General features: G+C 45.0%; 1 protein-coding gene across 2 annotated transcripts in view; it reads left to right on the plus strand.

Annotated features, from left to right (window-relative positions):
* Positions 1-27,900, plus strand: part of FER1L6 (fer-1 like family member 6) — a 114,490-nt gene that overhangs the window by 54,889 nt on the left and 31,701 nt on the right. For both annotated transcript variants that reach the window (XM_082235428.1, XM_082235427.1), the window contains exons 16-26: positions 2,142-2,232; positions 4,477-4,596; positions 5,611-5,763; positions 6,655-6,841; positions 9,350-9,474; positions 13,212-13,346; positions 15,630-15,779; positions 20,314-20,424; positions 22,591-22,752; positions 24,327-24,510; positions 25,635-25,834. In XM_082235428.1, the coding sequence (XP_082091554.1) occupies positions 2,142-2,232; positions 4,477-4,596; positions 5,611-5,763; positions 6,655-6,841; positions 9,350-9,474; positions 13,212-13,346; positions 15,630-15,779; positions 20,314-20,424; positions 22,591-22,752; positions 24,327-24,510; positions 25,635-25,834 (1,618 nt within the window). The remainder of the gene's footprint in view (positions 1-2,141; positions 2,233-4,476; positions 4,597-5,610; positions 5,764-6,654; positions 6,842-9,349; positions 9,475-13,211; positions 13,347-15,629; positions 15,780-20,313; positions 20,425-22,590; positions 22,753-24,326; positions 24,511-25,634; positions 25,835-27,900) is intronic.

Here is a 27,900-nt window from a genome sequence, read left to right on the forward strand (position 1 = left end):
GGTGTCACAGTGTTATAGCACATATAAAGCTGAGTCGTAGGATAGATCCTGTTTGGCTTTGCTGAACTCAGAGAGTTGCAAGCAAAGAACCAAATACTTGCAGATTAAGTTACATCGTGCAAGAGAGTGTATTCAGAAAGGACTTATTCAGGTGTCCTACATGCCAGGAAATGAAATTCCTGCTGATCTGTTGTCTAAGGTTGTTAGCAGAGAACAACTTAAGGTTTATGTACAGAGGTTGCAATTGGGTTGAACCACAGGTACTACAGGTTACACGGAAAGGGGGAGGATGTTAGGATATTTCCGTTCCACCTTAAATCGTCAGGCATGACTGTTGTGTATCACATACCTGTTGACTTCCAGCTTCTTGCTGGGAACTTCCGTTTTGTATATAGCTTTTGTTCTGGCTTTTTTCCTGGACACGGTGGCAAGCAGTCATGTTTTTCCTTTGTTCTGATCTAAGTTGAATAAAGCTGTAAATATGCTTTTCTGTCTGCATCTTCTGTTGTGGAGACTCTGCTGAAAAGGGTGTGCACGGGTCTTGGAATGTCTCTGAGGCTCGTGTCGCTAACTGACTGATGCTGTTTCACGGGAGACCGGTGATCGTCTGGAGACGATCGTCTGGAGACGACTGGTGCCTGCCTGATGCCTCCGTCTCCCTGGCAGTATCCCAACTTGCCAGAACTGTCACACCTCCTCCTCATAGCCTCAAATGCTTGCTGTGTCATCTCCATTCATTGTCCAGTTTCCAGGTGGAACTGGTCACACTGTCCTAAAACTGCCTCTGATGTCAACTCTGACACAAGTCCCACTGAGTTCAAAGGGACTTATTCCCATGTAAGTGGGCAAAGGATTCCCTTACCTTTCCTGCCCCAACTTGGCCACAGTGATCCATGCGATGGTCACCTCCAGGCTTGACTACTGTAATTCACTCTACGCGGGGCTGCCCTTGAAGCTGTCCCAGAAACTCCAGCGGGTGCAGAATGCTGCAGCGAGGCTCCTCACAGGGTCTCTGTCATGGGAGCATAGTCACCCAGTGCTTTTCCAGCTGTATTGGCTCCCGGTGGAGTACAGGGTCAGATTTAAGGTGCTGGTTTTGACCTTTAAAGCCCTTCACGGCCTAGGACCCTCGTACCTACAGGACCGCCTCTCCCGGTATGCCCCACGGAGGACCTTCAGGTCCATATATAGCAACACCCTAGATGTCCCGGGCCCTAAGGAAGTTAGATCAGCCTCAACCAGAGCCAGGGCCTTGTCAACACTGACTCCGGCCTGGTGGAATGCTCTGTCTCTTGAGACCAGGGCCCTGCGGGATCTGATCTCTTTCCGCAGGGCCTGTAAGATGGAATTATTCCACCTGGCCTTTGGCTTAGAATCAGTTTGATTCCCTCCCCCTCTTTTCTTTTCCTTTCTCCTCCTATGAAGAGATTGCACCCTAATGTTGTGTCTTAATCTTTTAAATTATATTTTAATCAACTTGTTTTTATTATTGGTTGTTAGCCGCCCTGAGCCCGGTCTTGGCTGGGGAGGGCAGGGTATAAATAAAAATTTATTATTATTATTATTATTATTATTATTATTATTATTATTATTATTATTACCTAACTTGCTCGCTTAACTTGGTGTCCTGTTGCAAAAAGCTGTTGCTGACTTAGACTCCAACTTCATGGACAGATCTATTTATCTATTTTCTTCAATTCTGTTCCCATTCCTCATATTCCAGCAGATTCATTACCAGATTGCCCACTAGACTTTCGGAACTGTCAGAAGAACATCGCACACATTGGAAATAATCAGCAGCATCCACTGCAAATAGATTCTGCAAAAATCTGCAAGGTCAACATGCATGCAAAGGACTTTGCTTGCTTAAACTTCGTTTGAGCACAATGGATGGGATGCAAAATAGCCACATATCCCCCAAACTAATTAATTTCATATTGAAATATTACCATACAAATTGCATTTCCACTTCTTTATACTTCTCCCAGCAATAAATGATGCCTCCGCTTTAATATTACGTTATGAATCTGAGCGCTTAGTATCTTCCGGCTCATCTGGCAGGCTACACAGACGAACTTGCTTCAGGAGAATTACGATCCATCGTTATGAAGATACCATCTCTGACTGTGTCTTCATTTCAGGGCCTTCATTGCGAATGCTGAAAAGAAGCCCAAACTGATGAATCGGACGCCTTTGGACAAAAAGAGACTAACGTTGTATAAGCAAGAATTGGTGCGTGAGATATTTTCTTGAATACTAGATGCAATGTGCTATGAAGCTGCTCTATCTGCCAAGCCTCTTGAGTTCATGCGCCACAATTTGCATCTGGCTCAGAAATAAAACCGCTGTGAAGTTTTAGGACAATCAAGCAGTATACAAATGTTGTGAAATGAATGGTGGGGACTTTATGACAAAGAGGCCACACCTGAAGCTTTCATTTAAACAGTCATGGTTTCTCCCAAAGAATCCTGGGAAGGGTAATATGTTAAGAGTTGTTAGGAGACCGGCATTCCCCTCACAAAGCGACAATTCCCAGAGTGGATTAACAATCAACGTCTCTTCCCATGGAAGAAACCGTAGCGCTCTGAGAGGAATAGGTGTCTCCTAACCACTCTCATCTCCTTGAGCAAACTACACTTCCCATAATTCTTTGTGAGGGGGACGCGGGTGGTGCTGTCGGTTAAACCACAGAGCCTAGGACTTGCCGATCAGAAGGTTGGCAGTTCGAATCCCCGCGACGGGGTGAGCTCCCGTTGCTCGGTCCCTGCTCCTGCCAACCTAGCAGTTTGAAAGCAAGTCAAAGTGCAAGTAGATAAATAGGTACCACTCTGGAGGAAAGGTAAACAGCGTTTCCGTGCGCTGCTCTGGTTTGCCAGAAGCGGCTTAGTCCTGCTGGCCACATGACCTGGAATCTGTACGCCAGCTCCCTCGGCCAATAAAGCGAGATGAGTGCCGCAAAAACAGAGTCGGTCACGACTAGACCTAATGGTCAGGGGTCCCTTTTCCTTTAACAACTCTCATCTCCTTGAGCAAACTACACTTCCCATAATTCTTTGGTGGGGGGTGGGAGCCATGACTATTTAAAGTGGCATAACAGTGCTTTAAATGTGTGGCGTTCCTGTGGCGTTTATTTACTTAGTTCTGCAACTGCATGCCAACTAATAATCAATCTCTTGGTGACTTATAATAAATATACAAAAAACCCTACTAATTAAGTCATAGAATCAAAAGCTATAAAGACATAGAAATCAGCTCTAAAACGGCATATTCACACACACCCCTCAGCCTGTGTAGCTAGTGTGCAGAGCTCCTTGGCACCACACACTTTCATTGCACATAGAGTGAGTTCTCCTGGGAGCGATGGGACCTGGTGATGCTCTGGGAGAGAACTGTATTGGGGGGGGGACATAGCTGCCCCCTGTGTAAACAAGTCAGACTAAGCAGGTCCCTAGGGAGGCATGACTGAAAAGTCAACTGCCACATCAGAAATCTCAGTTCAAGAGATTTTTTCCCCCCTGGCATGGTTGTCTCCCCAGATAAATCAAGAGTGTATCCATAATCTACCAATATGTGCCACCTTGCCCCAGGTGTCAAAAAAATCTTAAACGGTCCCCGTTCGTATCAATCTAAATGCAATATTTTCAGCAGAGGCAGCTCTTGCGTTCAGATATGCGCCATCAATTGGTGAGGCATTAAATGATGACGGAACTAATGTTGCACGTATGTGTGTGAACTGGTCCAGTTCTGTAGGTTTGCCCAGAACTGAAAGATGAATAAGGGGAGGCAAAAAAAAGGGGGAGAATAGGGCTCTTGCAAATGACAGATTGCTTCCCCTTCTGAGTAATTCATCTGCTGAAAATGCAGGGAGGATTATGCATCTTTTGCGAAGATAAGATCCTCTTCTGACATCAAATCTATCCCATTGTGACAATTGAGGAAGGCAACCTTTAACTCTATCGCCTGCTTGCTGGAGGATGTTAGCAGACGGAAGATAAGGTTACCTTTCCTAGCAAGTCCCAGTGGATAGAAAGGAATTTGTATTTGGGGATGTAGGAGAAATCCAATTCAGCCCACATTTAAAGGTGAACCTACCCAATTCTCACTTTTTGAAAGAATACATGAACAGAAACAAAGCCATCCGTTGAAATGCCCACTTCTTCCTATTTTGCAATGCATTTCTTTGGTCAAGCAATGTGTTTCGAAATGCATATACTATGACAAAGTGTGCAAATATATGTATATTTTAGCGAAAAAATGCATTTGGGGAAATTGCTGTGCAAAAAAAATGTGTTTATCGGGGGGAAATCACACTAAAATGTTGATGAATTTTCATGAGGAATTTTGAAGGGGAAAAAAGAAAATGTGGAAATGTGGGATATTGTACTTAAGAATGAAAGTGGAGCGATGCCGATTTGTCTCGCATGAATCTGACAGGGTAGGTGACTTTAGTAACGCCCCGCCTCTTTGTTGTCATAGGAAGCGATGTCCAAAGATGCCAAAACAATCATCCAGCAGCAAAAGAAGAAGATTCCACTCGAAGAAATGATGCGCGAGACTCAGAACTACATTGGGAAGATCCGTTTCTTAGTCGATGAGGTAACTACTCCAGTTTGTTTTCTGTCGGTGTGAAGGCTCCTATGTGCATTGGGTGTGTGTGTGTGTGTGTGTGTGTGTGTGTGGAAGGGTGCAGTGTCCAGGCTCCCACTGTTGTGTTGCTGGATTTAACTGTGGAATAGACTCCCTCCTTGGAGGTTTTTAAGCAGAGGTTGGGTGGCCACCTGTCATGGATGCTTTAGCTGAGATTCCTGCATTGCAGGGGGTTGGACTAAATGACCCTTGAGGTACCTCCCAGGTCTAGAATTACGTGATTCTATGAGTGTGGAGGGGGAATCAGATAAGGCCTGAGAGTCAGTGTGGTATAGTGGTTAAGAGCAGTGGACTCGTAATCTGGTGAACCAGGTTTGTTGTGGGGGAAGAAGGGAAAGGAGATTGTTAGCCGCTTTGAGACTCCTTAGGGTAGTGATAAAGCGGGATATCAAATCCAAACTCTTCTTCTTCTTCTCTTCACTGTTATTTCAAACACATACAAGAGGAAATCCTGCTACACTGAGAGACAGTGTTACCTCGGGTTAAGAACTTAATTCATTCTGGAGGTCCATTCTTAACCTGAAGCACCACTTTAGCTAATGGGGCCTCCCACTGCTGCCATGCCGCCACGCGAGATTTCTGTTCTCATCCTGAAGCAAAGCACTTAACCCGAGGTACTATTTCTGGGTTAGCGGAGTCTGTAACCTGAAGTGTCTGTAACCTGAAGCATCTATAATCTGAGGTACCACTGTATCAGAGAGGCTACAAGCATTTCCACACAGCAACAACCTCTCTTGCCACATTCCCAGGTTTTTTCAAACCTCTCTAATCCTGCAGGAAATTTTTGGAGTGGTGGTGGTGGTGGGGTTTAAGAAAACAGAAATAAGGGCACTTGTTGGAGATGGACTCTTGTTTCTTGATTGACACACAATCAAAGATGGCTGACCTCCCAGCGAAAGCACGCTCTTCACAAGCCTAATGGTGTTCCTGATGCTCATATCACATGCCTGTCTTTTTTTCAAGCCTCAGCACACGGTGCCCGACGTCTTCATCTGGATGCTGAGCAACAACAAAAGAGTTGCCTACGCAAGAATCCCAGCCAAAGACTTGCTCTACTCCCCGGTGGCTGACCAGAGAGGGAAGCACTGTGGGAAGATTAAAACTCACTTCTTGAAAGTAAGTCTGGGAACCTCCCAACCGTATGAGGAGACAGCCATTGTTGTTGGTGTCTCATCTACACTGCTAGACAAATTTATGCAACAACCCACTCCTTTTTTTAAGAAGAAGAAATTCAGCCATGAATCAGCAAGGGATCCTCCCACCCTGAACAGCTGGTTTTTGAGATCAGTGACAAAGGCTGAATACACACCATACATTTAAAGTACCGTATTTTTTGCTCTATAAGACCCACTTTTTCCCTCCTAAAAAGTAAGGGGAAATGTGTGTGCATCTTATGGAGCGAATGCAAGCTGCGCAGCTATCACAGAAGCCAGAACAGCAAGAGGGATTGCTGCTTTCACTGCATAGCGATCCCTCTTGCTGTTCTGGCTTCTGAGATTCAGAATATATTTTTTCTTGTTTTCCTCCTCCAAAAACTAGGTGCGTCTTGTGGTCTGGTGCGTCTTATAGAGCGAAAAATACGGTACTTCCCACTTCCCCAACTCCTTGAAACTGTAGTTTGTTAATGGTGCTGGGAAATGTAGCTCTGTGAGGGGTAAACTACAGTTCTTGGGACTCTTCACAGCGGTGTGTGTTTCAGATATACTTTAAATGTTTGGTGTCTATGCAGCCTAGATGAGGAAACGGGCAATTCCATAGCACTGAGGGCTTACCCAGGTTTCAAATATTTCATCCTTGGAGCATGTAGCCCACCCTGCAATTATTTAAGAGTTTGGCAGCTCCTCTGCTGTTTTAGCTGTCCCTCTCCTCCTTCTGATGGTTTAAATAGGATTGTATGTAATTTGTGTTGTATAATTATATACTGCACCCTGGTCTGTGATTTTTGGAAGAATGCCTCTTGATAAACAAACAAACTTGACCTTCTGGACACTTCTTTTTTACTTTAAGTTGCCAGGAAAACGTCCTCCTGGCTGGAACGTTCACGGAAAAGTCGACACTTACCTGTGGCTTGGCTCCGCCAAATATGCGCACACAATTTTGGACAACTTGCCTATTGGATATGAAACAGAAACACCTTTGGGAGCAAGCTCAGGACATCACGGCAGCCCTCCGCCTGTTAACCTGGTTTATAGAAGTAAGACATTCTTTAAATGTAGGAACATAGTGCCATAGGAAGCTGCCTTATACTCAGCCAGGGTTGTTTGGTTGTCGTTATTTTTTTTTTTAAAAATCATATATTGGGTTCATATGTTTTTTTTTAAAAAAAATCATTAACAATTTCAACATAACAGTATATCAGAACATATCATATTCATTATTCCCCCCTTTTCCCCCATTCCCCATCAAACCCTCCCTCTCCTCCCAAGACTTCCCTCAGCTCCTCTCTCTGATTTCTCAGCACATGTTATTCTCTGCATATTATAAGATTGTTTCAATTCTTATATTATCTATCTACCCTGTTATCAATCACTAAATTTGTGTATGTTTATTCAAAACCTGCCAAGGAGTCCAATTGATTTTGCTGTCTTTTTAAATACTTTGTAAAAAGTTCCCATTCTTCTTTGAAGTCACAGTTGTCCTTATCTCAGCTTGTATGTCAGTTTAGCCACTTCTGCGTAGTTCATCAATTTCTCTTGCCACTGATCTTTTGTCGGGATTTCCTCATTCTTCCATCCTTGTGCTATCAAGACTCTTGCCGCTGTTGTAGCATACATGAATAAGTTCTTTGTTTTCCTTGGCAGGTCTTGTCCTACAATCCCTAACAAAAATGCTTCTGGTTTTTTTTACAAATGTCATTTTAAACATTTTCTTCAATTCATTATATATCATTTCCCAAAATGTTAAAATTTCTCTACATTCCCACCACATATGATAAAAGGTCCCTTCCTTTTCTTTACATTTAAAAACATATGTTTGATATATTGGGTTCATATGTAATCCTTAGGTCATGCCTCCTTTCCTACATTCCTGCAGTGGTGGTGGGTGAATTAGTTTGCTGAGGATGATGGTGGTGGTGATGATAATGCCACCCTCTATCTGTAGACCTCAGGATGGTTCACAACATAAAATTACAATATAAAAAACACAAAATACGTAATTAAAAAATATATATGCACCTAGTGACTTCATCCCTTCTTTGATTTGATGGGGCAGCTTTGAGAGGGAGGCCAAGCTGGGAAAACCAGTGGCTAGCCTGTAAGTTTAATCAAACACAGACAGGGGCTGTATGTGCCTGTCTAGCCTTCCCCCAAGCTGGTGCCCTCCATTTATTTTGGTCTACAGCTGCCATCAGCCCCAACCAGCATGGCCAAAGATTGGGGTTGATGGGAATGCAAACATTTGGAAGTCTAAAGGAGCACCTTTCTCAGTACTATCCTGTTCTTGCCTTCATATTCTACACCCTGTGGGGTTAAAATCTACCTGAGTGGCACTTTTCATTGCAGAATTTACACAGAAATAGACCTGCAACACAGTCCTTCTAGGATATTGCCCCCCTGCCCAGATGCAGTAGTATACAATGTCCCTAAATTGCAGCCATTTATGATTTTTGTTCTGTAAATGAAAAAGACCTGGGGCAAAGAAAGAGGAATTTATTGATTTATTTTTATTTTTATTTTGCCATTGGGGTGCTTTTTGTCCCTGCCACTGACAATAATAATAAAAAAATCACAAGTGGGTTCACAAGCAAAAAGTGACTCAGGGAAGCTGGTCAGTGACTTCGAGCTGACATGATGAACTTGGCTTTGTTAGGAAATATTGGAACACGGGAAACTACCATATTTTTCGCTCCATAGGGTGCACTGGACTATAGGGCACACCTAGTTTTTAGGGGGGGGAATAAAGAAAAAACTATATATCCCCCCCCCAGCCCCAAAGAGCAAAGAAGCCAAGACAGCCATCGGGATCCATCCCGCTGGCTGTCTTGGCTTCCACTTTAGCCGTGCGTAACCTCTCCAGCCGGGAGAGGCTGCACGCGGCTTTGGCAGAAGTCAAGACAGCAAGCGGGATGGATCCCGCTCGCTGTCTTGGCTTCGTTTTTAGCCGCGGGGCTGAGGTGGGGGAACAGGTCTGGGAGCGGCGGCAAGGTTGCGCACAGCCTTGCCGCCGCTCCCGGAGCTTGCGGATAGTTACCTGAAGCCCAGGGAGCGCAGCGGGAGTTGGCGCTGTGCTCCCCAGGCTTCAGGCTGCTATCTGCAAGCCTTCGGAGCGCAGGGGAAACTCCTGCTACACTCCGAAGGCTTGCAGATAGCTGCCTGAAGCCTGGAGAGCGAGAGGGGTCGGTGCGAATGCAATGCGAAGCCTCTGGAGCACGAAGGGAGCGCTCCCTCTGCACTTCGGAGGCTTCCCATTGCTATCGCTGAAGCCAAGGAGCCTGCATTCGCTCCATAGGACACACACACATTTCCCCTTCATTTTTGGAGGGGGAAAAGTGTGCCCTATAGAGCGAAAAATACGGTACCTTATACTGAATAAGATGACTGGGTGCATATTTCTCAGGATTGTCTACATTGATTGGCAGCTGCTCTCCTGGGTTCCAGGCAGAAGTCTCTCCCAGTCCTACCTGAAGATGAACTTGCAGGATGGACCACTTTGATCCCTCCCCACGGTGATAACTTTCCTTCTTTCTGTTGTGCTTACACAGCCAAGAATGTTTTCCAGCTGAGAGTTCACATGTATCAGGCCAGGGGTCTCATCGCAGCCGACAGCAGTGGGCTTTCTGATCCCTTTGCCAAAGTCACGTTTGTTTCGCACTGCCAGACCACGAAGGTAAGAGCGAGAAGAAGAGAGGGCGGTGGTACAAGAAACGGAAGTATTTATAAGCACAAATAGCATTTTTCCCCCAGCACAGAGGTCATCTCCCAGCGTGTGCTGAGTAGGTAAAGGAAGATGTAGTTTGTAAATCATTGTTTGCCTGGTTCCCTGTGGTGCGTAAAACACCAAAAAGCTACCTCCCACTAAGTCATAGGCCAATTACCCCTTCTGGCTTAGTGCTGTCTACTCTGACTGGTTGGAATTGGCTTTCTAAGTTCTTAACTAGGGTTTCCCCTTGTCTGGTTACTCCTTTTAATTGGAGATATGTCAAAATGCGCATGTGAGCACCCCAAGTCTTATTTACTTACTTACTTACTTACTTACTTACTTACTTACTAAATTTATATACTGCTTTGGATAGCCCAGGTAGCAGAGCAAGAGTCTCTTAATCTCAGGGTTGTGGTATCCAGTCCTACATTGGGGAAAAAGATTCCTGCATTGCGAGGGGGTTGGACTGGATGACCCTCACCGGTCCCTTCTAACTCTGCAATTCTGTGATTCTAAGATTCTATCCCACCCTTCACCTGAGGATCACAAGGCAGCCATAGTGGTGAAGCTGATGGGATTTGGAAGCTAACTACCCCTGGAAGGCAGTGTCTTGCCTATCCCAGGGTTATTGCTGGTTTCAGCTCAGGGTTGTTGTTGTTTTAATTTTTAAAAAACCACTAGATTTTACATTTACTAGATTGATCATGCTCTGGTCTGATGCTGGAGCCCATCAGGAAATCAGCAAGGCTGGAGGCAAGGCTGCAGAACCATGGATAGCTCCAAGCGAGCCACTTCCGCAAAGGTTTGGAGCCGACTGAGACCTGCTTCTACCGCCTTCAGAGCCATAGAGGGGAAAGCCTCTGAGCTGAATGCAGGCATTCCTCCTTCATAGAATCATAGAATCATAGAGTTGGAAGAGACCACAAGGGCCATCGAGTCCAACCCCCTGCCAAGCAGGAAACACCATCAGAGCACTCCTGACATATGGTTGTCAAGCCTCTGCTTAAAGACCTCCAAAGTAGGAGACTCCACCACACTCCTTGGCAGCAAATTCCACTGTCAAACAGCTCTTACTGTCAGGAAGTTCTTCCTAATGTTTAGGTGGAATCTTCTTTCTTGTAGTTTGGATCCATTGCTCCGTGTCCGCTTCTCTGGAGCAGCAGAAAACAACCTTTCTCCCTCCTCTATGTGACATCCTTTTATATATTTGAACATGGCTATCATATCACCCCTTAACCTCCTCTTCTCCAGGCTAAACATGCCCAGCTCCCTTAGCCGTTCCTCATAAGGCATCGTTTCCAGGCCTTTGACCATTTTGGTTGCCCTCCTCTGGACACGTTCCAGTTTGTCAGTGTCCTTCTTGAATTGTGGTGCCCAGAACTGGACACAGAACTCCAGGTGAGGTCTGACCAGAGCAGAATACAGTGGCACTATTACTTCCCTTGATCTAGATGCTATACTCCTATTGATGCAGCCCAGAATTGCATTGGCTTTTTTAGCTGCCACGTCACACTGTTGGCTCATGTCAAGTTTGTGGTCAACCAAGACTCCTAGATCCTTTTCACATGTACTGCTCTCAAGCCAGGTGTCACCCATCTTGTTTTAATCCCATAGTCTCCCTCCTGATGCACTCCCAGCGCTGCCAGACTATGATGTGTGGCAAGAAGCATCTGATTCGTCAGGCTCAAGGGAGGGTGTCCATGTGGGACTAGGCTCTGACTCTATATAGGCCCTGGTGGTCTAGGGCAGGCTTGTCCAACTTCCAAGAGACTGCAATCTACCCCCGCTATAAAAAAGCTGGTGGTGATGATCTACCCACTGGATTGATCAAAGTTGTTGGGCTTTTTGGGGGAGCTCAAAATTGTTTTTTGGGGTGGTGGAAGGGGTCCCGTGATCTACCACGATCTACCACAGGCACCCACGATCTACCAGTAGATTGCGATCTACCTGTTGGCCATCGCTGGTCTAGGGAGTTCTTCTGAGAGTTCTTATTTAACCATCTCAGGTGCAGTGGGCTCCCTGTCTATCACCATCAGCTCTGAGCCCTGACCCAGACCCATACAGTGCTCCTGCAGCCTCCGATTCTGTGCCTAGATCCCTGGTGGATGAGGAGTGGGTTCATGACAATTTCATTGTCAATTTGTTTGGCCTCTTTTATCGCTCAATCCATCCGATTGCCTTAGATTGTGAGCCCCTAGGGCACGAGGCTATTAACATTTAGAAAAACCGCTGCAAGCTGGTCTGAGCTTATGGGACACAGTGCGATATAGACTCAAATAAATTTGACAAAGCTGCTTTGAACCCATGGGATAGACTGGGATATAGACTCAAATACAATTGTCTAATCCCCTTTTCAAGCCATCTGAGGCAGTAGCCATCACTGCATTCTTATGGCAGGGAACCTGATAAATTGTGTGCATGCAAAAAGCGTTTTGTTTTGTCTGTCCTGAATCTACTGCCAGTTGATTTCATTAGGTGACCAGACTACAGGTTTTTAGCATTTTATGAGCATCTCTCCCTATCCATTCACACCATCTATAACATTATAAACGTACACCATGTCCCCGCTTTATTTTTCTCTTCTACAGTATTGTAAGGCTGCAATCCTGTACATGATTACCTGGCTGTAAATCACATGGAAATAAATTGGACTTACCTCTGAGTAGGCATATAAACATTTGCTCTGTAAATCTTGGAGAATGTCAGACTTTATATGTGCCAGTAATGCTTTCTGTAGGCAATAGATTCTAGGCTGCACCTGAAATTGTTTTTATGATGGTACATGAGCTCCAATAAAGAATAAGTAATTGCTGTAGAATCCTCATTTCTATATAAGGGCATTCCAGAAAATTTTATTGAAGTGATTCCCACCCCCGGTTTCAGTACATTTTTATCCTCAAAATATATCTTCAGTGTTTGCTGTCATACCAGTTAAAGGGATGCTTAAAAGGAGGAACATCAGAGCAAACACAGCTCATTTGTAGAGCACATGTGCTGCACTGCACCAGAAGGACTCCTGTTTATTGTTCACTCATTTACAGTGCCAAGCTTTTGATCCACGTTCACAGAGCACTAACCAAAATACTTACGTATCACGTACATTGTTATGAAATACTACTGTTTGATGCGTTGTTTCTCAAACCAGTTTCACACTGATTGGAGTCCTTAATCCATTCCAAATTCATCTCTAGCCAGGGTGTGCGTAGGGTAACGACATCCCTGTCGTGTCAACGCCCCCCTGGTGTGCGCACACAAAGAGAAATGGATCGGACACTAATGAAGCTGTGCTGATGTGAAGAGCTGCAGGGGGAGAAAGAGCTGTGAAACACACAGTGTGTGTGTGTGTGTGTGTGTGTGTGTGTGTGTACATCTCCATAGCACTCTGTGGTGGTGATATCTGCTCCCAACCACTGTCAGAGCAAGTTGCTTGCTTGGAGCTGTCTGTGGTCCTGAAGCCATGCCTCCTGTAGTTGGCATCTGTTTTTATTGTTGAATCATTTCGGAGAGTTTCATGGCAAGTGATTCATAAATGAAATTAAATCAATTGCTCAAAATATAGCCAAACGAATTATGAATATATATATAAATAATCTGTGTGTAAATATGCATATTATTCCATAGCACAGATAGAATGTCCCAAGAGAGCTCATCTAAGGAGCAGGAGTCTTGTCTACTCTAATGCACTACTTTCCCCCCACCATTAGATCATACAACAAACTTTGTCTCCAACTTGGAATCAAATGCTGCTGTTTAATAATATTGTGCTTCACGGGGATGGAAAAGAAATTGCTGAATTCCCCCCAGTGATCGTCGTAGAGCTCTACGATGATGATGCAGTGGTAAATATGATTTTCTCCACCTTGTTTGTTTGTTTGTTTCAACCTCAATATGGGTGGAATTCAGAGTAGTGCTAAGGAGATGCTGAATTAGTGCAAGGATTTGTGTTTCAAGGCCCCCAAGCCACCCCCAGGAGAATAAAGAGACAAGGACACAGAATTTTAGGCCACAACTTTATTGCTGCATACAGAATGTGAGCGATATTGGCTTAGGCACTGGCATCAACAGACTATATCTGATTTCCGCCCACCTTGCAGGAAGTCTGGTAAGGGTAAACCACCAGTAGGGGGAGCCCCGCTGATGCGGATCAACTTGAGCATCCCCCGGGTTCCCTCTGTGGTCATGGCATGACCCTATCCCTTCCCCAGGCTTCGGACGAGATCCACACACCCCAGATTCCTTTAACGGAAAACTGTTAAGCATAGAGGAGCAGGTATGGCCGCACCTCCCCTCCCCCACACATCGCAATTCCAGTGCCTAACCGCCAAACCTTACAAAGTTGTGACGATTGCTACGAGGTAGGTGAAAACCAAGTGGCTGGTGCCAATTTACCAAGTAGAAAAAGTCCTACCAGGCCCCTCGATGGCAACCAAGCGAAGTCCATAGCAAGGCCAATGGCACAACCTAAAGAAAGGGTGGGAAGGCAGGAGATCCATGGTATGAGGCTGAAAGAGGAAGCCTAAGAATCGCACCATGGCTTAAATCGTCCCTGGCCACACCCCCAAGTGACCTGATCGGCCGCCTGGCAACCTGAAGTGGCCAGGGTCTCCCCCAGTGTGACACTGAGGGGAGTGGCTAGGTGCCAGACCGCAACCTGGCCCCACCAGGAAGTGGACCCAATTTCTGCTTGCCTGGTGGAATGATCTCCCTTCTCATCTCTCCACATGGTGTTAGGAGGTGGTGGTCTCCTGATTACCCACCCCCAAAGCGGATTGGGGAGTTGGGGGCAGAGAAGAGGGGCAATCCTTGTTGCACCAGTGGGATCCATTGAGCTGGCTCCCACAAGTGCAAGTATTTAGTTAAATCTAGCCCTGAGCCCCTGTATTACATTTGCTTACATGGCAAATGACGCTGATCGTTCAAAGGTTTGAACGAACTGTCCTTTTTTAATAGAGTGCAGTGATGCATTGGATGCCTGGACAAATTATAATTTATCATTTATTCCATTTACATCTTGCCCTTCCTCCCAATGGAAATTATGCATAGCTCTGTGTTTGTGTTACGTAATTTATCCTACTTCTGTCCAACATCTAGGAAGGGCTAAGAAAAGAAACAGTGTCCTCTTCCATTACAAAGGTTGCCAACTTTTGATTTCAGAAACGCTGGTCTCCTTTTCTGGGGTAACAGGAGCAAATCTGGGAGGGCTGCAGAGGGCGAGGAAGGTATCAAATGTTGTCCAGGACCACCTAAAAAGGCACTGCATGTTGCCCCTAGACCATGTGTTAGACCACTCAAGTCCAGCAGGCTTCCTCAACCTCGGTCCTCCAGGTGTTTTGAGACTACAATTCCCAACATCCCTGACCACTTGTCCTGCTAGCTAGGGATCATGGGAGTTGTAGGCCAAAAACATCTGGAGGGCCGAGGTTGAGGAAGCCTGCTCTAGAGCAGAGGTGGGGAGTCTGTTGCTCTCAGCTGAATTTCATGTGGCAACTTAGAAGAAGAAGGGGGAAAGCTGAAATGGCTGGAACAACAGGGTGGGAAGCCTTCTGCAACCCTCAGCTGACAATTCTGAGTGACAGAGTGACCTGTCTTTGCCATGGCAGCCTTCTGAAAGGGGAATGGGAGGGAGAAGAACATGTCAGAGCAAAAAGGAGTGCCCTCATCTTCTTTCAGCTCTGGTATAAGGGCCCTGGTGGATTGCTCCCAGGGTATGGTACCCCATGACAGGGTTGTTGTTGTTTTTTGGTGTTTTTTTAAGGTCCCCATTCCTACTTTCTTTGTGATCAGCTCTCCAAAACAGAGCACAGCTTGTAGCATGATATCTGCTGGCTGCTGGGTCACTAAAGACACACCAAGCATTTAAAGCATTTTTACAGAACATGGCTATATCCCAATGAATCCTGGGGGCTGTAGTTCATGAAAGGTGATGGAAACTGTGAGGGGTAAACTATAGTTTCCGTGATTCTTTGGGTGACACCATGCGCGTTGAATGTGCTTTGCATACATGGTGTGGACGTGATCTTCTGCATATCCCAAACTCTGGTTGTAGGGGTGGTTTTGTATGAACGGCACAATGTGAAGATAAATGACATTCTGCTAAGTCTCTCTTTTTTAAAAACGTCTAGGGTAAATCAGAATATATTGGTTCTACCGTTGCTGCTCCTGTGACAACATTGGCTGGTCAGAAATACGAGCCGCCTAAACTTAGTTATCACCCAGTGTACTTTGGGAATATTTCTGGAGGGGACCTCCTTGCTGCATTTGAATTGCTGCAGGTAAGTTTCAACGAATATTCTTATCCATGTTTTTTTATTGGTGAATGTCTGAAAACAACCAAGGCAGGATGATACACAGTATGGTGCATTTGCAACACAGGGCTGCTGTTGTTTGTTTGTTTGTGGTTTTTCTTTTTGCTGGGACAAGGAGATGAAAGCTATCCCTTCCTGTGTCTCCTCACCCTTTCAAAGTATTCTACTGCTGCTGCTTTGTGTATGTATGCATGGTTCACACATAATGCTAAACCACAGTTTGTTAGCCATGGTTCAATAAACCATGGTTTAGTGTTGAGTGTGAACCCAGCTCAGCAGCCTAACTATGATTTACTAACTGTGGTTAAAATTTGCACGTGAACCAAGGTTTGTGGTTGGTTTATACTATTTAGTGACTCTGAACCAAAGCTTAGCATTGCGTGTGAATTAAGGAGCCACCCAAAAGCTACAGAGTTGTGAGTGAAGAACAGCAAAATATTCAAGCCACTCTCAAGGCTCACTTGCGCTCACTGGCACTTTTAACTATTCTGTTGCGTAATAGGCCAGGGTTTAAGATGCTTTAGCTTTACCTATGGTTTCTTAACTATGGTTAATGTGAATGCTGACCAAGGGTTAGCAAATTGTGCGAACCAGGGTAATAAGTGCAAAAACTCAGCTACCACCTGAAGTAATAGAGAGGATTGCTTCCTCATGAGAAAACTGACTGGTGGGGAGGACTTCTTCAGAAATTGGAATCTTTCCCAACCACGAGTTCTTCTGTTTTCGTAAAACCAGGCTATATAATGTGTTGCAATCCAGAGACTGGGGACTACAATTCCCATCTTCCCTGACTATTAGTCATAAAGGCTGGGGCTGATGCTGGGCTGGCCCAAGACATTTTGCTACCTCAGCAGAAGAAAATATGGTGTCTCATATTTTTGTGATTATTTTGTTTTAATCACACTTTAATTGTACACACTTTCACCTAAAGCATGTATTATGCACGCATTCTTCTAAAATATGTGATTTTTAATGTTTTTGATGCATTTGTAGACCCAATTTTAGAAGTATTGCAAAATTTGAAGACGTGCATAATCTGATTGGCACCAGCCTTCCAATCCATATATAAATCTGGGACCAGCAAGTTAGGTCATTTCACTTTAAAATGCAGACTGAATAAATTCTCTTCCAACCCTAGTTCTGATGTAGTTCTCAACTTAAAAAAAGGTATCAAATTACATTTAAAAATGCATATTTGCAGGGTGACAGCATGTAGATGCATATTAAAATATGCATTTAAAAGCATTTTTTGCGCAAATGAAGATTAATGTGAAAATGGGATTGAACAGATTTATGGATTAATGTGTATTAAAGTGTCAGGGCCTGGAGACAGACTGATTTACCTGTCCCTGGAGATTTATTAGTATCAGCTTTATCCGTTTGCAAAAGTCAGGAAGGCCATAATAATAATAATAATTTATTATTTATACCCCACCCATCTGGCTGAGTTTCCCCAGCCACTCTGGGCGGCTCCCAATCAGTGTTAAAAACAGTACAGCGTTACATATAAAAACTTCCCTTTTCCTCTGTTTTACCTACAACTGCTTTAGAATTCTGCTCAGTGCCGACTGTTCTATATATAGAGGACAGTAAATCATCTTATAACTCTCACTGCTCTCCATATTTCCGCAGCTCACCAGTATATTTAGACAAGGCTTTTCTGTGCTTCGGCAAGGCATTAAACGCAACTTCTCTTATTCAGCATAAACATTCCCTTTGGTTGATCTGAGTCTATAAAAAACAGGTGGCACTCATTTGATAGAAACAAAAGCTGAAAACTTTATATGTCCCCCAAGATTGCCCCTCTGTGCCTTGACCTTTCCAAGAGAAATCATTTAGCTTCGTCGCTGCGAAGAACTTTGAATAACCTTTCATTTGTGAGCGGCAGTAATTATATTATGACTCTGCCAATGAATGGATGTGATTACCCTGTAGCTACCTTGTGAAAAACTCTTCCGCCACATAATGGACCTGTATTGGTAATGACTGTCTGAATCAGGCTGCTCCCTCAGAAAACTAAAATTTAATGTGAGACAATCACAGTGGACCAGTACGCATGTATGGGGTGTTAGGGGATAGGTACTACCTCTGCTGGGGGACATGTCATGCTCTTTCTGGGGTAGTTTGTCCACCTTTGGTCCTCACTCCTGCACTCAGCTCTCACCTGTGGCTCCTAGATGCTGTCAACATGTCACAGCAGCCAGACTCTGGGAACGGCTTTGACTGGCCAGCTAAACCAGGTGAGGGTAGCTGATGGGTCTCAAACCCTCAGTGCGAAGACAAGTTCTGGCAGATTGAGCAGATGAGACCAATTGTGGGTCCAACGGTCAAGAAAGTGGTTTTTGCTGTAGAGAGAAGTGAGGGGCAGATGGGACTCGTCAACCTGGGAAGGTAGCCCATCAAGGAGAAGGAGAACTCTGTTGCCTTGCAGGGTATCTTCAGGAGAAGAAACGGCTAAGGAGTAAACCCTACACAAATCCAGAGTGGGGTCCCTAAAGCGGTTGGATGGCGTCTTGTACGCCTCCTTTCAGCAACTCTGCAGCCAACCTGGTGCCCTAAACGGCCTCGGCCCAGTATACCTGAAGGAGCGTCTCCTCCCCCATTGTTCAGCCCGGACACTGAGGTCTACTTCTGAGGACCTTCTGGCAGTTCCCTCCCTGCGAGAAGTGAGGTTACAGGGAACCAGGCAGAGGGCCTTCTTGGTAGTGGCACCCGCCCTGTGGAACACCCTCCCATCAGATATCAAGGAAATAAACAACTCTCTGACTTTTAGAAGAAATCTGAAGGCAGCCCTGTTTAGGGAATTTTTTAATGTTTGATGTTTTATTGTATTCTTAATATTTTGTTGGAAGCTGCCCGGAGTGACTGGGGAAACCCAGCCAGATGGGCGGGGTATAAATAATAAGGAAATATTACTACTACTAATACTACTACTACTACTACTATTACTACTCTGCTTTCCTTTGAACCACACCTGTGAGGCTGAGAGGGTCTTGTCAGGCCACCCAGGGCTTTATGCAGTGTGCTGATAAGGGGGTTTGGCTTCACCCCCTGAGGCGCCCCCCATTGTGTCTCAAGACAGATGGATGGCAACAATAAGTACGCAGTTGGGCCTGGTCCATTAGAGTGAATGGGGCTTTCCCCATCATCCTTCATGTTCCTTTATTCAGTCCCCAGCTGCCTGCCATTTTACTTACTTTTTGTCCAGGGAGTTGGTACTGGCTGTCAGCATCCTTCTCCTTAGTCTCAGTGTTGCTATCAAAGGACTCAGTATGGAGGAGGATGGGGCCAAATCAGAATTAGCTAGCTCTTAGGTGGTTACATCCCAAATTCTGTAGAGAAATTTGGATTTGGTGCTGGTGGGCTGAGCAATGCAAACTACTTGAAACCATTGCATCAGCCAATGAATTAATTTCCCTTTCTCAGTTATTGGCTCCAACCACTTGATTTAGGTAATTCAATAACACAGAAGAGCTTTCCACAGAACTTCTTATATGCAATGAATGGCTTTGTGTACAGCAAAGCGGCTCTCTAAAGCCTTTCTGTTTTGTTGCACTTCCAAAGTGTGTTTCTAATTTTAGCTACCGTAAATGCGAGTGGAAAGCCCAAAAGAACCAGGAATCTTTACTGTTCAGCAGATGGGAGGAGATGTTTGGAATAAGCCAGACACAGCAAACGACTCCAAATTAGCCTTAAGAACCGTAGGTGTGAATTTCAGCAACGTTGTTGTGACTGCTGTGAAGAATATGACTATGTCAAACAATGTATGTTGCTGAGAATTAGGAACATAGGAAGCTGTCCTCTACCAACTCAGAACGTTGTTTCATGTAGCTCAGTATTGTCTCCACTGAGCGACAACCGCTCTCCAGGGTTTCAGACATAATACTAGTAATAATCTTTTAGCTGGCACATCTTCTCTACTGCATATTCTAGGAGCACCCAACACCTGCTCCTATTAGTATAACTGGAAAAATGACCACAGATTCTAATAAGCCACCTGGCCTACTTGTCCAATGGGGTGGCGCTGTGGTCTAAACCACTGAGCCTCTTGGGCTTGCTGATTGGAAGGTCGGTGGTTTGAATCCCCGCAACGGGGTGAGCTCCCATTGCTCGGTCCCAGCTTCTGCCAACCTAGCAGTTCGAAAGCATGCCAGTGCAAGTAGATAAATAGGTACTGCTGTGGTGGGAGGGTAAATGGTGTTTCCATGTGCACTAGCACACATCACAGTCCTCTGTGCACCAGTAGCGGTTTAGTCATGCTGGCCACATGACCCGGAAAGCTGACTGTGGACAAACACTGGCTCCCTCGGCCCGAAAGCAAGATGAGCGCTGCAACCCCATAGTCACCTTTGACTGGACTTAACCATCCAGGGGTCCTTGACCTTAACCTCTCTCTTTTTGGCTTGCAGTGAAAATTGCTGGGGAATCTTTGTAGGGTCTTACCTTTCCTTAAAAGCAGCATATCTAAATAGTAAAACATTGAGGTGGCTTCATTTTGCAGATCTCAGATTCCGGCCCTGAAAACCTCCCACCTGTGGATCCTGCAGATGCCAGTATGATCTACCCAGTCCCAGCCAACATCAGACCTGTCTTGAGTAAATACAGAGTAGAGGTGAGTTAACACAAAATGATGTGTTGGGGTCTCATTTCTTATCAGCCGCAGGCAACACCTTCACATTTCTATAGCTTCCTGATCTATGACTGTCATCTCTGCCCTGATGCTTCAGTCAAGCTTTCTATTTTTTTTCCAAGCATTTGCTTGCACGTTTCACTGCTTAAATGCTGGCAGGGGGGATTTTAAAAACTGCTCCAAGAAGGGAATAAGGGGCAGAAATGCGGCTTTGCAAATGTCACAAAGGCCACCAATCAGCACTCTGCACAGCCTTGCTTCAAGGAGGGTGCAACATATGGCTTCTTGAGTGACGTAAGAGTCCGCCAATTACTACACTGCAAACTAGAAACATTTCCTTTTAGGCTCTACCAAAGAGAGGTCACCCAAAATGCAGCATGGTGAGTATGCCATTGCAGCAGGCTCACTGCTAAAATGATTCTAGATCATTTTGGAGAGACCTGGTCTGAATAGAGATATTGGATTCTTCTCTCATTACACATGCTAATGCTATTTTTGGTCACCTGCATACTATTCCTTGCTTTTTCCTGTTGGACTAATTGCAGTTGTTAACAGTCGTCTGCAGGTTTACCATACCCATTGAGCCAATCACCCATCTAGTGTCCATTCAGCCCAGTATTGCTGACACTAACTGACAGTAGCTCTCCAAGGTTTCACACTGGGGATGTTCCCAGTCCTACCTAGAGACAAAGGCCTTTGCACCCAGGACCTTTTGCATGCAAAGCAGGTGCTCTCCCGCTGAGCTATGGCTCCTCTCTCTATATTTCCGTGTGTGGCAACAGGGGTCAAATACTTTCTTCTAGACACATAACACGCAGCCTTACAGATTCCAATTATTTGCCGTTGCCAAGCAAGATTCTTATCCAGAAGAGATGGAAACTTGCTAGGCATAAATCTTTGAAAACAACTCATTAGTCTCTTTCTCCCTTTTCCCTCGCCCCCCAGTTTGTAAATCAGTTTTTAAAGAATCGTCCTGAGGTGCTATTTGTCAGCATTTAAGGGGCAGGGAAGAGCACTTTTCAGGCATTTAGCCAGAACTGTCGAGGGCAAAAAGTGTGGGGGCCTGGGGCATATACTCCAAGCCCATACCTGCTGGAACTGATTGGATGCAGAAGAATGGTGGGAAGAAGCAACTGGGGAACCTCCAAAGGAAGGAGGATCAGAGCCCAGAAATTGGTGGTGGGATGACAATGAGTGGTCCGAGGGAGAAGACTAGGAGAAGGAGGAGGTGCAGGAATCTGAAGATGTAACCGGGCTTAGTGTGCGGCTCAGGGCGGCTAACAAGCAATAATAAAAACAAGTTGAATGAATACAACTTAAAAACAAGATTAAAATACAACATTAAAATTAAAATGCAGCCTCATCACAGGAGGAGAAAGGAAAAAGGAAAAAGAAAGAGGGGGAGGGAATCAAATTGGCTCCAAGCCAAAGGCCAGGTGGAACAATTCTGTCTTACAGGCCCTGCGGAAAGAAATCAGATCCTGCAGGGCCCTGGTCTCATGAGGCAGAGCGTTCCACCAGGCCAGAGCCAGTGTTGAAAAGGCCCTGGCTCTGGTTGAAGCTAATCTAACTTCCTTAGGGCCCGGGACCTCTAGGGTGATGCTATTTATGGACCTCAAGGCTCTCCGTGGGGCATACTGGGAGAGGCGGTCCCGTAGGTATGAGGGTCCTAGGCCGTGAAGGGCTTTAAAGGTCAAAACCAGCACCTTAAATCTGACCCTGTACTCCACCGGGAGCCAGTGCAGCTAGAAAAGCACTGGGTGAACATGCTCCCATGGCAGAGACCCCGTGAGGAGCCTCGCTGCAGCATTCTGTACCCGCTGGAGTTTCTGGGACAGCTTCAAGGGCAGCCCCGCGTAGAGCGAATTACAGTAGTCAAGCCTGGAGGTGACCATCGCATGGATCACTGTGGCCAGGTTGGGGCGAGAAAGGTAAGGGACCAACTGCTTGATGCGGCGAATCAGGCTGAATCAGACCAGTATAAGGACAATCACCATTTTGTGAGCCTCGTCCCTTCTATCCCCACATCTGAAATACAGAGGACAATAACCTGGCTTACCTTGCAGGACTGTTGCAATTGCAAGTACTCAGATAATGTACAGAAATGAATTGCGCACATGCTAAGTGTTTTTCTTATCCCCGTTGAAGGTTCTCTTCTGGGGTCTCCGTGAACTGAAGAAGGTGCAACTCCTTTCTGTGGACCGCCCACAAGTTCTCATTGAATGTGCCAGCAAAGGGGTGAAATCGTGTGTCATCCAGAGCTACAAAAACAATCCAAATTTTAATGTCCAGGCAGACTGGTTTGAAGTGGTAAGTATATATAACTTGCTGTTGGTCAGACTCCCTCTCCCCCCCCCCCCCGAAAAACAAGCAGCAGAGTAAAGTTTGGGAATAAACAATGGGATAGTTAAGAACCAGCCAGGACGCAGTAAAAAAAGATGCTGGTTTTTTTTCTTTTCTTCAGAAGTGGGGCTGGGGAGATGGTGGCTCCAATTTTAGCGCAGCTCACAGGGTGACTTTGGACCAACTATCATCTGTAAACTTAAAGCTGCCTCAGAGGGTTCTTATGAGGATAAACTGTGGGGGTCTCATATATTCAACCTAGGTGTTATGTACGGAGTTGAATAGGATCCAAAAGGCAGCAGTCTGATTGGTCCTAGAACAATAGGATTCAGAATGCAGCAGTCTGATTGGTCCTAGAACAATGCAGCAGTATGAGTGGTCTGCAGAAGCCACCCAATCCAGCTCCAGATGGAAGTGAATCCACAACCTGATTGGCCTACAGGAGAATTCCGGAATTAGCCAATCATGTGCAGCCCATTGTGTAAATAATGTATATAAAGCAGATACTTTGGTGGAACATTCATTCCTCCTCACCACTATGAGCTGAATAAAGAGCAGGAAATCCACTCTCGACTCCGAGTAGATTTCACTGGCGACGAAGGTAGGATCCCACTGAGCTGACTGCCACACACAGCACCGCAGCACCGCCACCTGCCGCACCGCTAGTCGAGAGTGGATTTCACTAGGGGTGGGTGAGAAATGTAAGTTTACATTTCAAGAAGAAACTGCCTAATTCGCATTTCTTAAACCTATAGAAGAACCAAAATGCAGCTGTCCTTTTAAGTTTGCACATCTCCAAGATTCACGATAGAGTTCTCGAACCAAACAATATGCACAAAAATGTTTGTATTAGGGGAAGTGTGCAGAAAAGCTGTGCGTCTATTAGTGAAAGCAACATCCAAAATACGTTATACTAGGGCAGATTGCTTGCAAAAATGTGCATATTTGTCAAAACGGCATCCCAAAATGTGTTTATTATGAGCAACCTGCACTAAAATGCTGGTGATTTTTTATAAGGATTTGTTTTTATTGTAAATTGCTTGCAGACATTTGGGAGTTACCAAGAGGCGTCGGGCCCTTTGTTCAATGGGGCTTGTGAATTAATAGATCAGATTAGAGTTATCCCGTTAGATTTTGCAAAGAGCAAAATATGGCTGTTCCTGGGTACAACAGGGACAAGAATAGAAACATTTAAGATTATAGCTTTGCTAATGCTAAACAGGTGAGGATGAGAGATCATTGGGAGCCCTGTGTGAAGAATATATAAAAAGAAACATGTACAGGTAGGTGAAATTTCTCGAGTCACGGACAAAGTTTCATCAATTTGGAAGATCCTGAAGAGGCCAAATTTCTATGGAAACCAAAACAGTTAGTGAAGCCAAAGTTGCAGGGGATTATATTGTATTTCTCTGCATTAGACAGCTGCTACATCTCGCATTAAAACAAAATTATCAATGGGCCAGTGAGTAAATTCTGGTAACCACCATATCAGAAGACAAATAATTGATTATTACTGGATCTTGTCCATTCTCCTCTGCTAGGAACTGCCTGAAAATGAACTGCTGCACCCGCCTCTAAGCATCTGTGTAGTTGACTGGAGAGCCTTTGGGCGCAGCACTTTGGTTGGAACCCACACCATCAATTGCCTGAAGCAGTTTCTGTATAAGCCTAAAGAACTGCCTGCCTCACCAGCAAAAGAGCCCGACATTGTGGAAATTGACAAAGGTAAGAAGTGCTGAGCGTTTGCGTCCAAGAGGCTTATATTCACATGAGTAAATGACCTTATATTTGTATGAGTCTTAAATATGCTATGAGCAAGCTCACATAAAAAAATATCTGCATAGTTTTTATAGCTTAGTTTATTGCTGGAGAATGGGGGGAAGTCATGTTATAGACCAAAGGCGATCAATACAGCCTGGCAATAATGAGTAATTGGTTGTGGTCCACCATAGGATGTTGATTTTATTTATTCATTTATTCAATTTGTATACTACCCTTCATCTGAAGATCTCAAGGCAGTTCACAGAATAAAAATATAAAAAGGAAACACAAAATACATGGTAAGAAGAAGTGCAAAATGAAACATTACTCCTCTTCCCACAAACACATTTAAACGGGCCTTAGAATGTTAATCAGCCAAAGGCCTGGATGAAGAGGAAGGTTTTCGCCTGGTGCCTAAAGGTTTATTATTATTATTATTATTATTATTATTATTATTATTATTATTTATTATTATTCCACAAACAGAATTTTGTGGAGCATTCTACAAACAGAGAGCCACTGTAGAGCCAAGATATTTCTTTCATTGATATCTCCCATAATTCTTCAGCAGCCATTCACACTCATTAGCATTGACATTTATTGAATCCTACAAAGCATTAAAACAACCCTTGCTATGCAGGTATAAAGTCCCAGGTTTAATCCTTGGGATTATTATTATTATTATTATTATTAATACCCCGCCCATCTGGCTGGGTTTCCCCAGCCACTCTGGGCAGCTTACAGAATATATAAAACATAACAAAACATCAAACAGCCCTGTCAGGCAGAAGAACGTGGCTGGATCAGGCCAAAGACCCATCTCGTCCAGTTTCTCACAGTGGCCAACCAATAGCCTCTGGGAAGACCACGAGCAGGGCCTTGACATTCAGAGGCATACTGCCTCTGACAAGAGGAGACAGAACACATCCATTATAACTGGTAGCCATTGATAGAGTGATCCTCCCTTTTTCTCTAGTAGATGTGGCAGAGTCTAATTCTCAATGTAAAGCAGCTTTGAGAAGGCCCACAGTTTGCTGAGAGGGCCCACTAGGTGAGCCACCGCAATAACAAGTGTTTCTGGTTTCCAGCTTCACCCGCTCCAGCGCGACTTCAGTCGCCTCAGCCTGAAGAGTCTTCAGGAGATCATGTCTATATTGACGTGGAACATGGTGAGCCTGTGTTGGCCGTGCCAGAGCCAGAGCCATCGGCTCCATCGCCTCTGATGGCACCTTCCCTGAAACCTGCTTCTCCTCCTACCTCGGCACCTGCAAAAGACGAGAAGCAAAAAGTAGGTACCATTGCAGTAGCTGGCTGGCTTCATCCTGGAGCTCTGGGGTAGTACATTTTCTTCCGTATTGATTGAAGTAATATTCTGTTAATATTACGTTGCATATTAATGAATGTGTCATGAGCTCAGCCTACACTCAAGTAGGACCCTGGCAGAGACACATGCCTGACTGGCATGTTCTCTTCCTCCTGCTCGATGGTTTGGGAGCTTCAAAAGCTTTCTTCTGGCCGAACATCACAGCGACCGATGCCAACAGACATCAGCACACTTAGGATCTGCAGAGTTTGCACACCATGCATAACAGACCTCAGTAGCTCAGCATTTTGGCTAATCTACTTTATTTACATATAAACACACACGGAGCACTGCAACATGGCTCTCTCTCTCTCTAGCATCAGACCGCAAAGAGAAAAAGAACAAAGGACAATAGTCAAAACATATACCGTCATGTGATAGACAACAATCCCATGACTGAAATCACGGAGCAGGAATTCTAACAGAATGATCATGACTAGGACTCAAAGGCAGTACCAACAGCAACTCTCCTTCTCAGTCAGCATTAAGAAGTGACCAGAGCCTGTAACTAGGGAAAGGCATTGGGACCACAAAAGAGAAAATACGCTATTTCATTTTCATTTGACAAGGCAACATCTCCCACGAGGTCTTAGTATCATAAATCTGCTCACAGGGGCCCAGTTACAGCAGGAGATAATTCACAAAACCTTAGAGCTGTTTCTCAGAGGTCATTACTATGACTTTATTGATTTGTATTAATCATTTTGATGAATTTGTTGTCGCTTGCTTTATTTATATGCAATGCTGTTTAATAGTATAGTGATTGTAATGGATATATATATATATATATATATAACGCTTTTGTGAGTTGAGGACCCGCCACCCGCGTAGAGATAAATAAGATACAAGGACACAGTATTTTAGGTTAATGGGTTAAATAAGGCCACAACTTTATTGGTTACAGCATGTGAGTGGTATTGGCTTTAGGCATTGGATCAAGCAATCTATACATGACTCCACCCCGCTCAGCGGGGAGTCATTTGAGGGTTAACAACCAGAGGGAGGAGCTTGTTGATGCAAATACAACTGGAAGCTTCCCCTGATGTTACCGGGGGTTGTGCCATGGCCCTAGCCACCAGCAGGGCATCGGACAGGATCCACGACCACCGGATCCCTTTAACGGAATACCCAAATAAGAGGAGGGGTAGGTGATGGCCACAACCTGCCCTCCAACACACGACACATATTCCAGTGCCTAACCGCCAATACCAGAAAGTTGTGACGATTTGCTACGAGGTGAGCGGAAAACCAAGAGGCTGGTGCAAATTTGCCAGTTGGATAAAAATTCCTACCAGGCCCCCTGGCCAACCAAGGCAACCGACCAAAGTCCATAGCAAGGTCAAAAGCAAAGAAATTACCTAGAGGGAGGGAGGGTGGATGATCCATCGAAAAACAGGAAAAGAATGGGGCCCCACCGCTGCCGTGGCCGCTTAACAGCGCTGCCGCTGCCATTGAGAGCGTGCTCACTTATGGCTTATGTGTGTGGTACGGAAGCTGTACTGCCCAGGACAGGATGGGGTTGTGCAGGGTTGTTAAGGCAGCAGAGAGCATTGTTGGCTGCCCACTCTCCACCTTAGAGCAGATTTATGCCACAAGGTGCCATAGGAAGGCACTGGACATAGTAAAAGATCCATCGCATCCTGGTCACTGTCTCTTCGAGCTCTTGCCGTCGGGACAGAGATACAGGTCGATGAAGACAAGAACGAGCTGTCTTAAGAACGGCTTCTTCTCCAGAACAATCTCGGCCCTGAATGGAAGCCCGGACTTTGAAAGTCATCTAACCTCCCTTGCTGTATTATATTGTATTGTTTAATTAGTGTTTTTATGGAGCAGTCAAGTAATTTCGTTGTCCCCAAAGGGGGCAATGACAATAAAGATATTCTTATTCTTATTCTTATTCTTATTCTAATTCTTATTCTTATTATCTTAACTGTGGCTAAACCCTGCCCACACGCTAGCCCTATTAGCTAGCTGAAAGGCTAGCTGAAAGT

The sequence above is a fragment of the Podarcis vaucheri genome, assembly GCF_965113315.1.
Source record: "Podarcis vaucheri genome assembly, chromosome: 8".
Lineage (NCBI taxonomy): Eukaryota > Metazoa > Chordata > Lepidosauria > Squamata > Lacertidae > Podarcis > Podarcis vaucheri.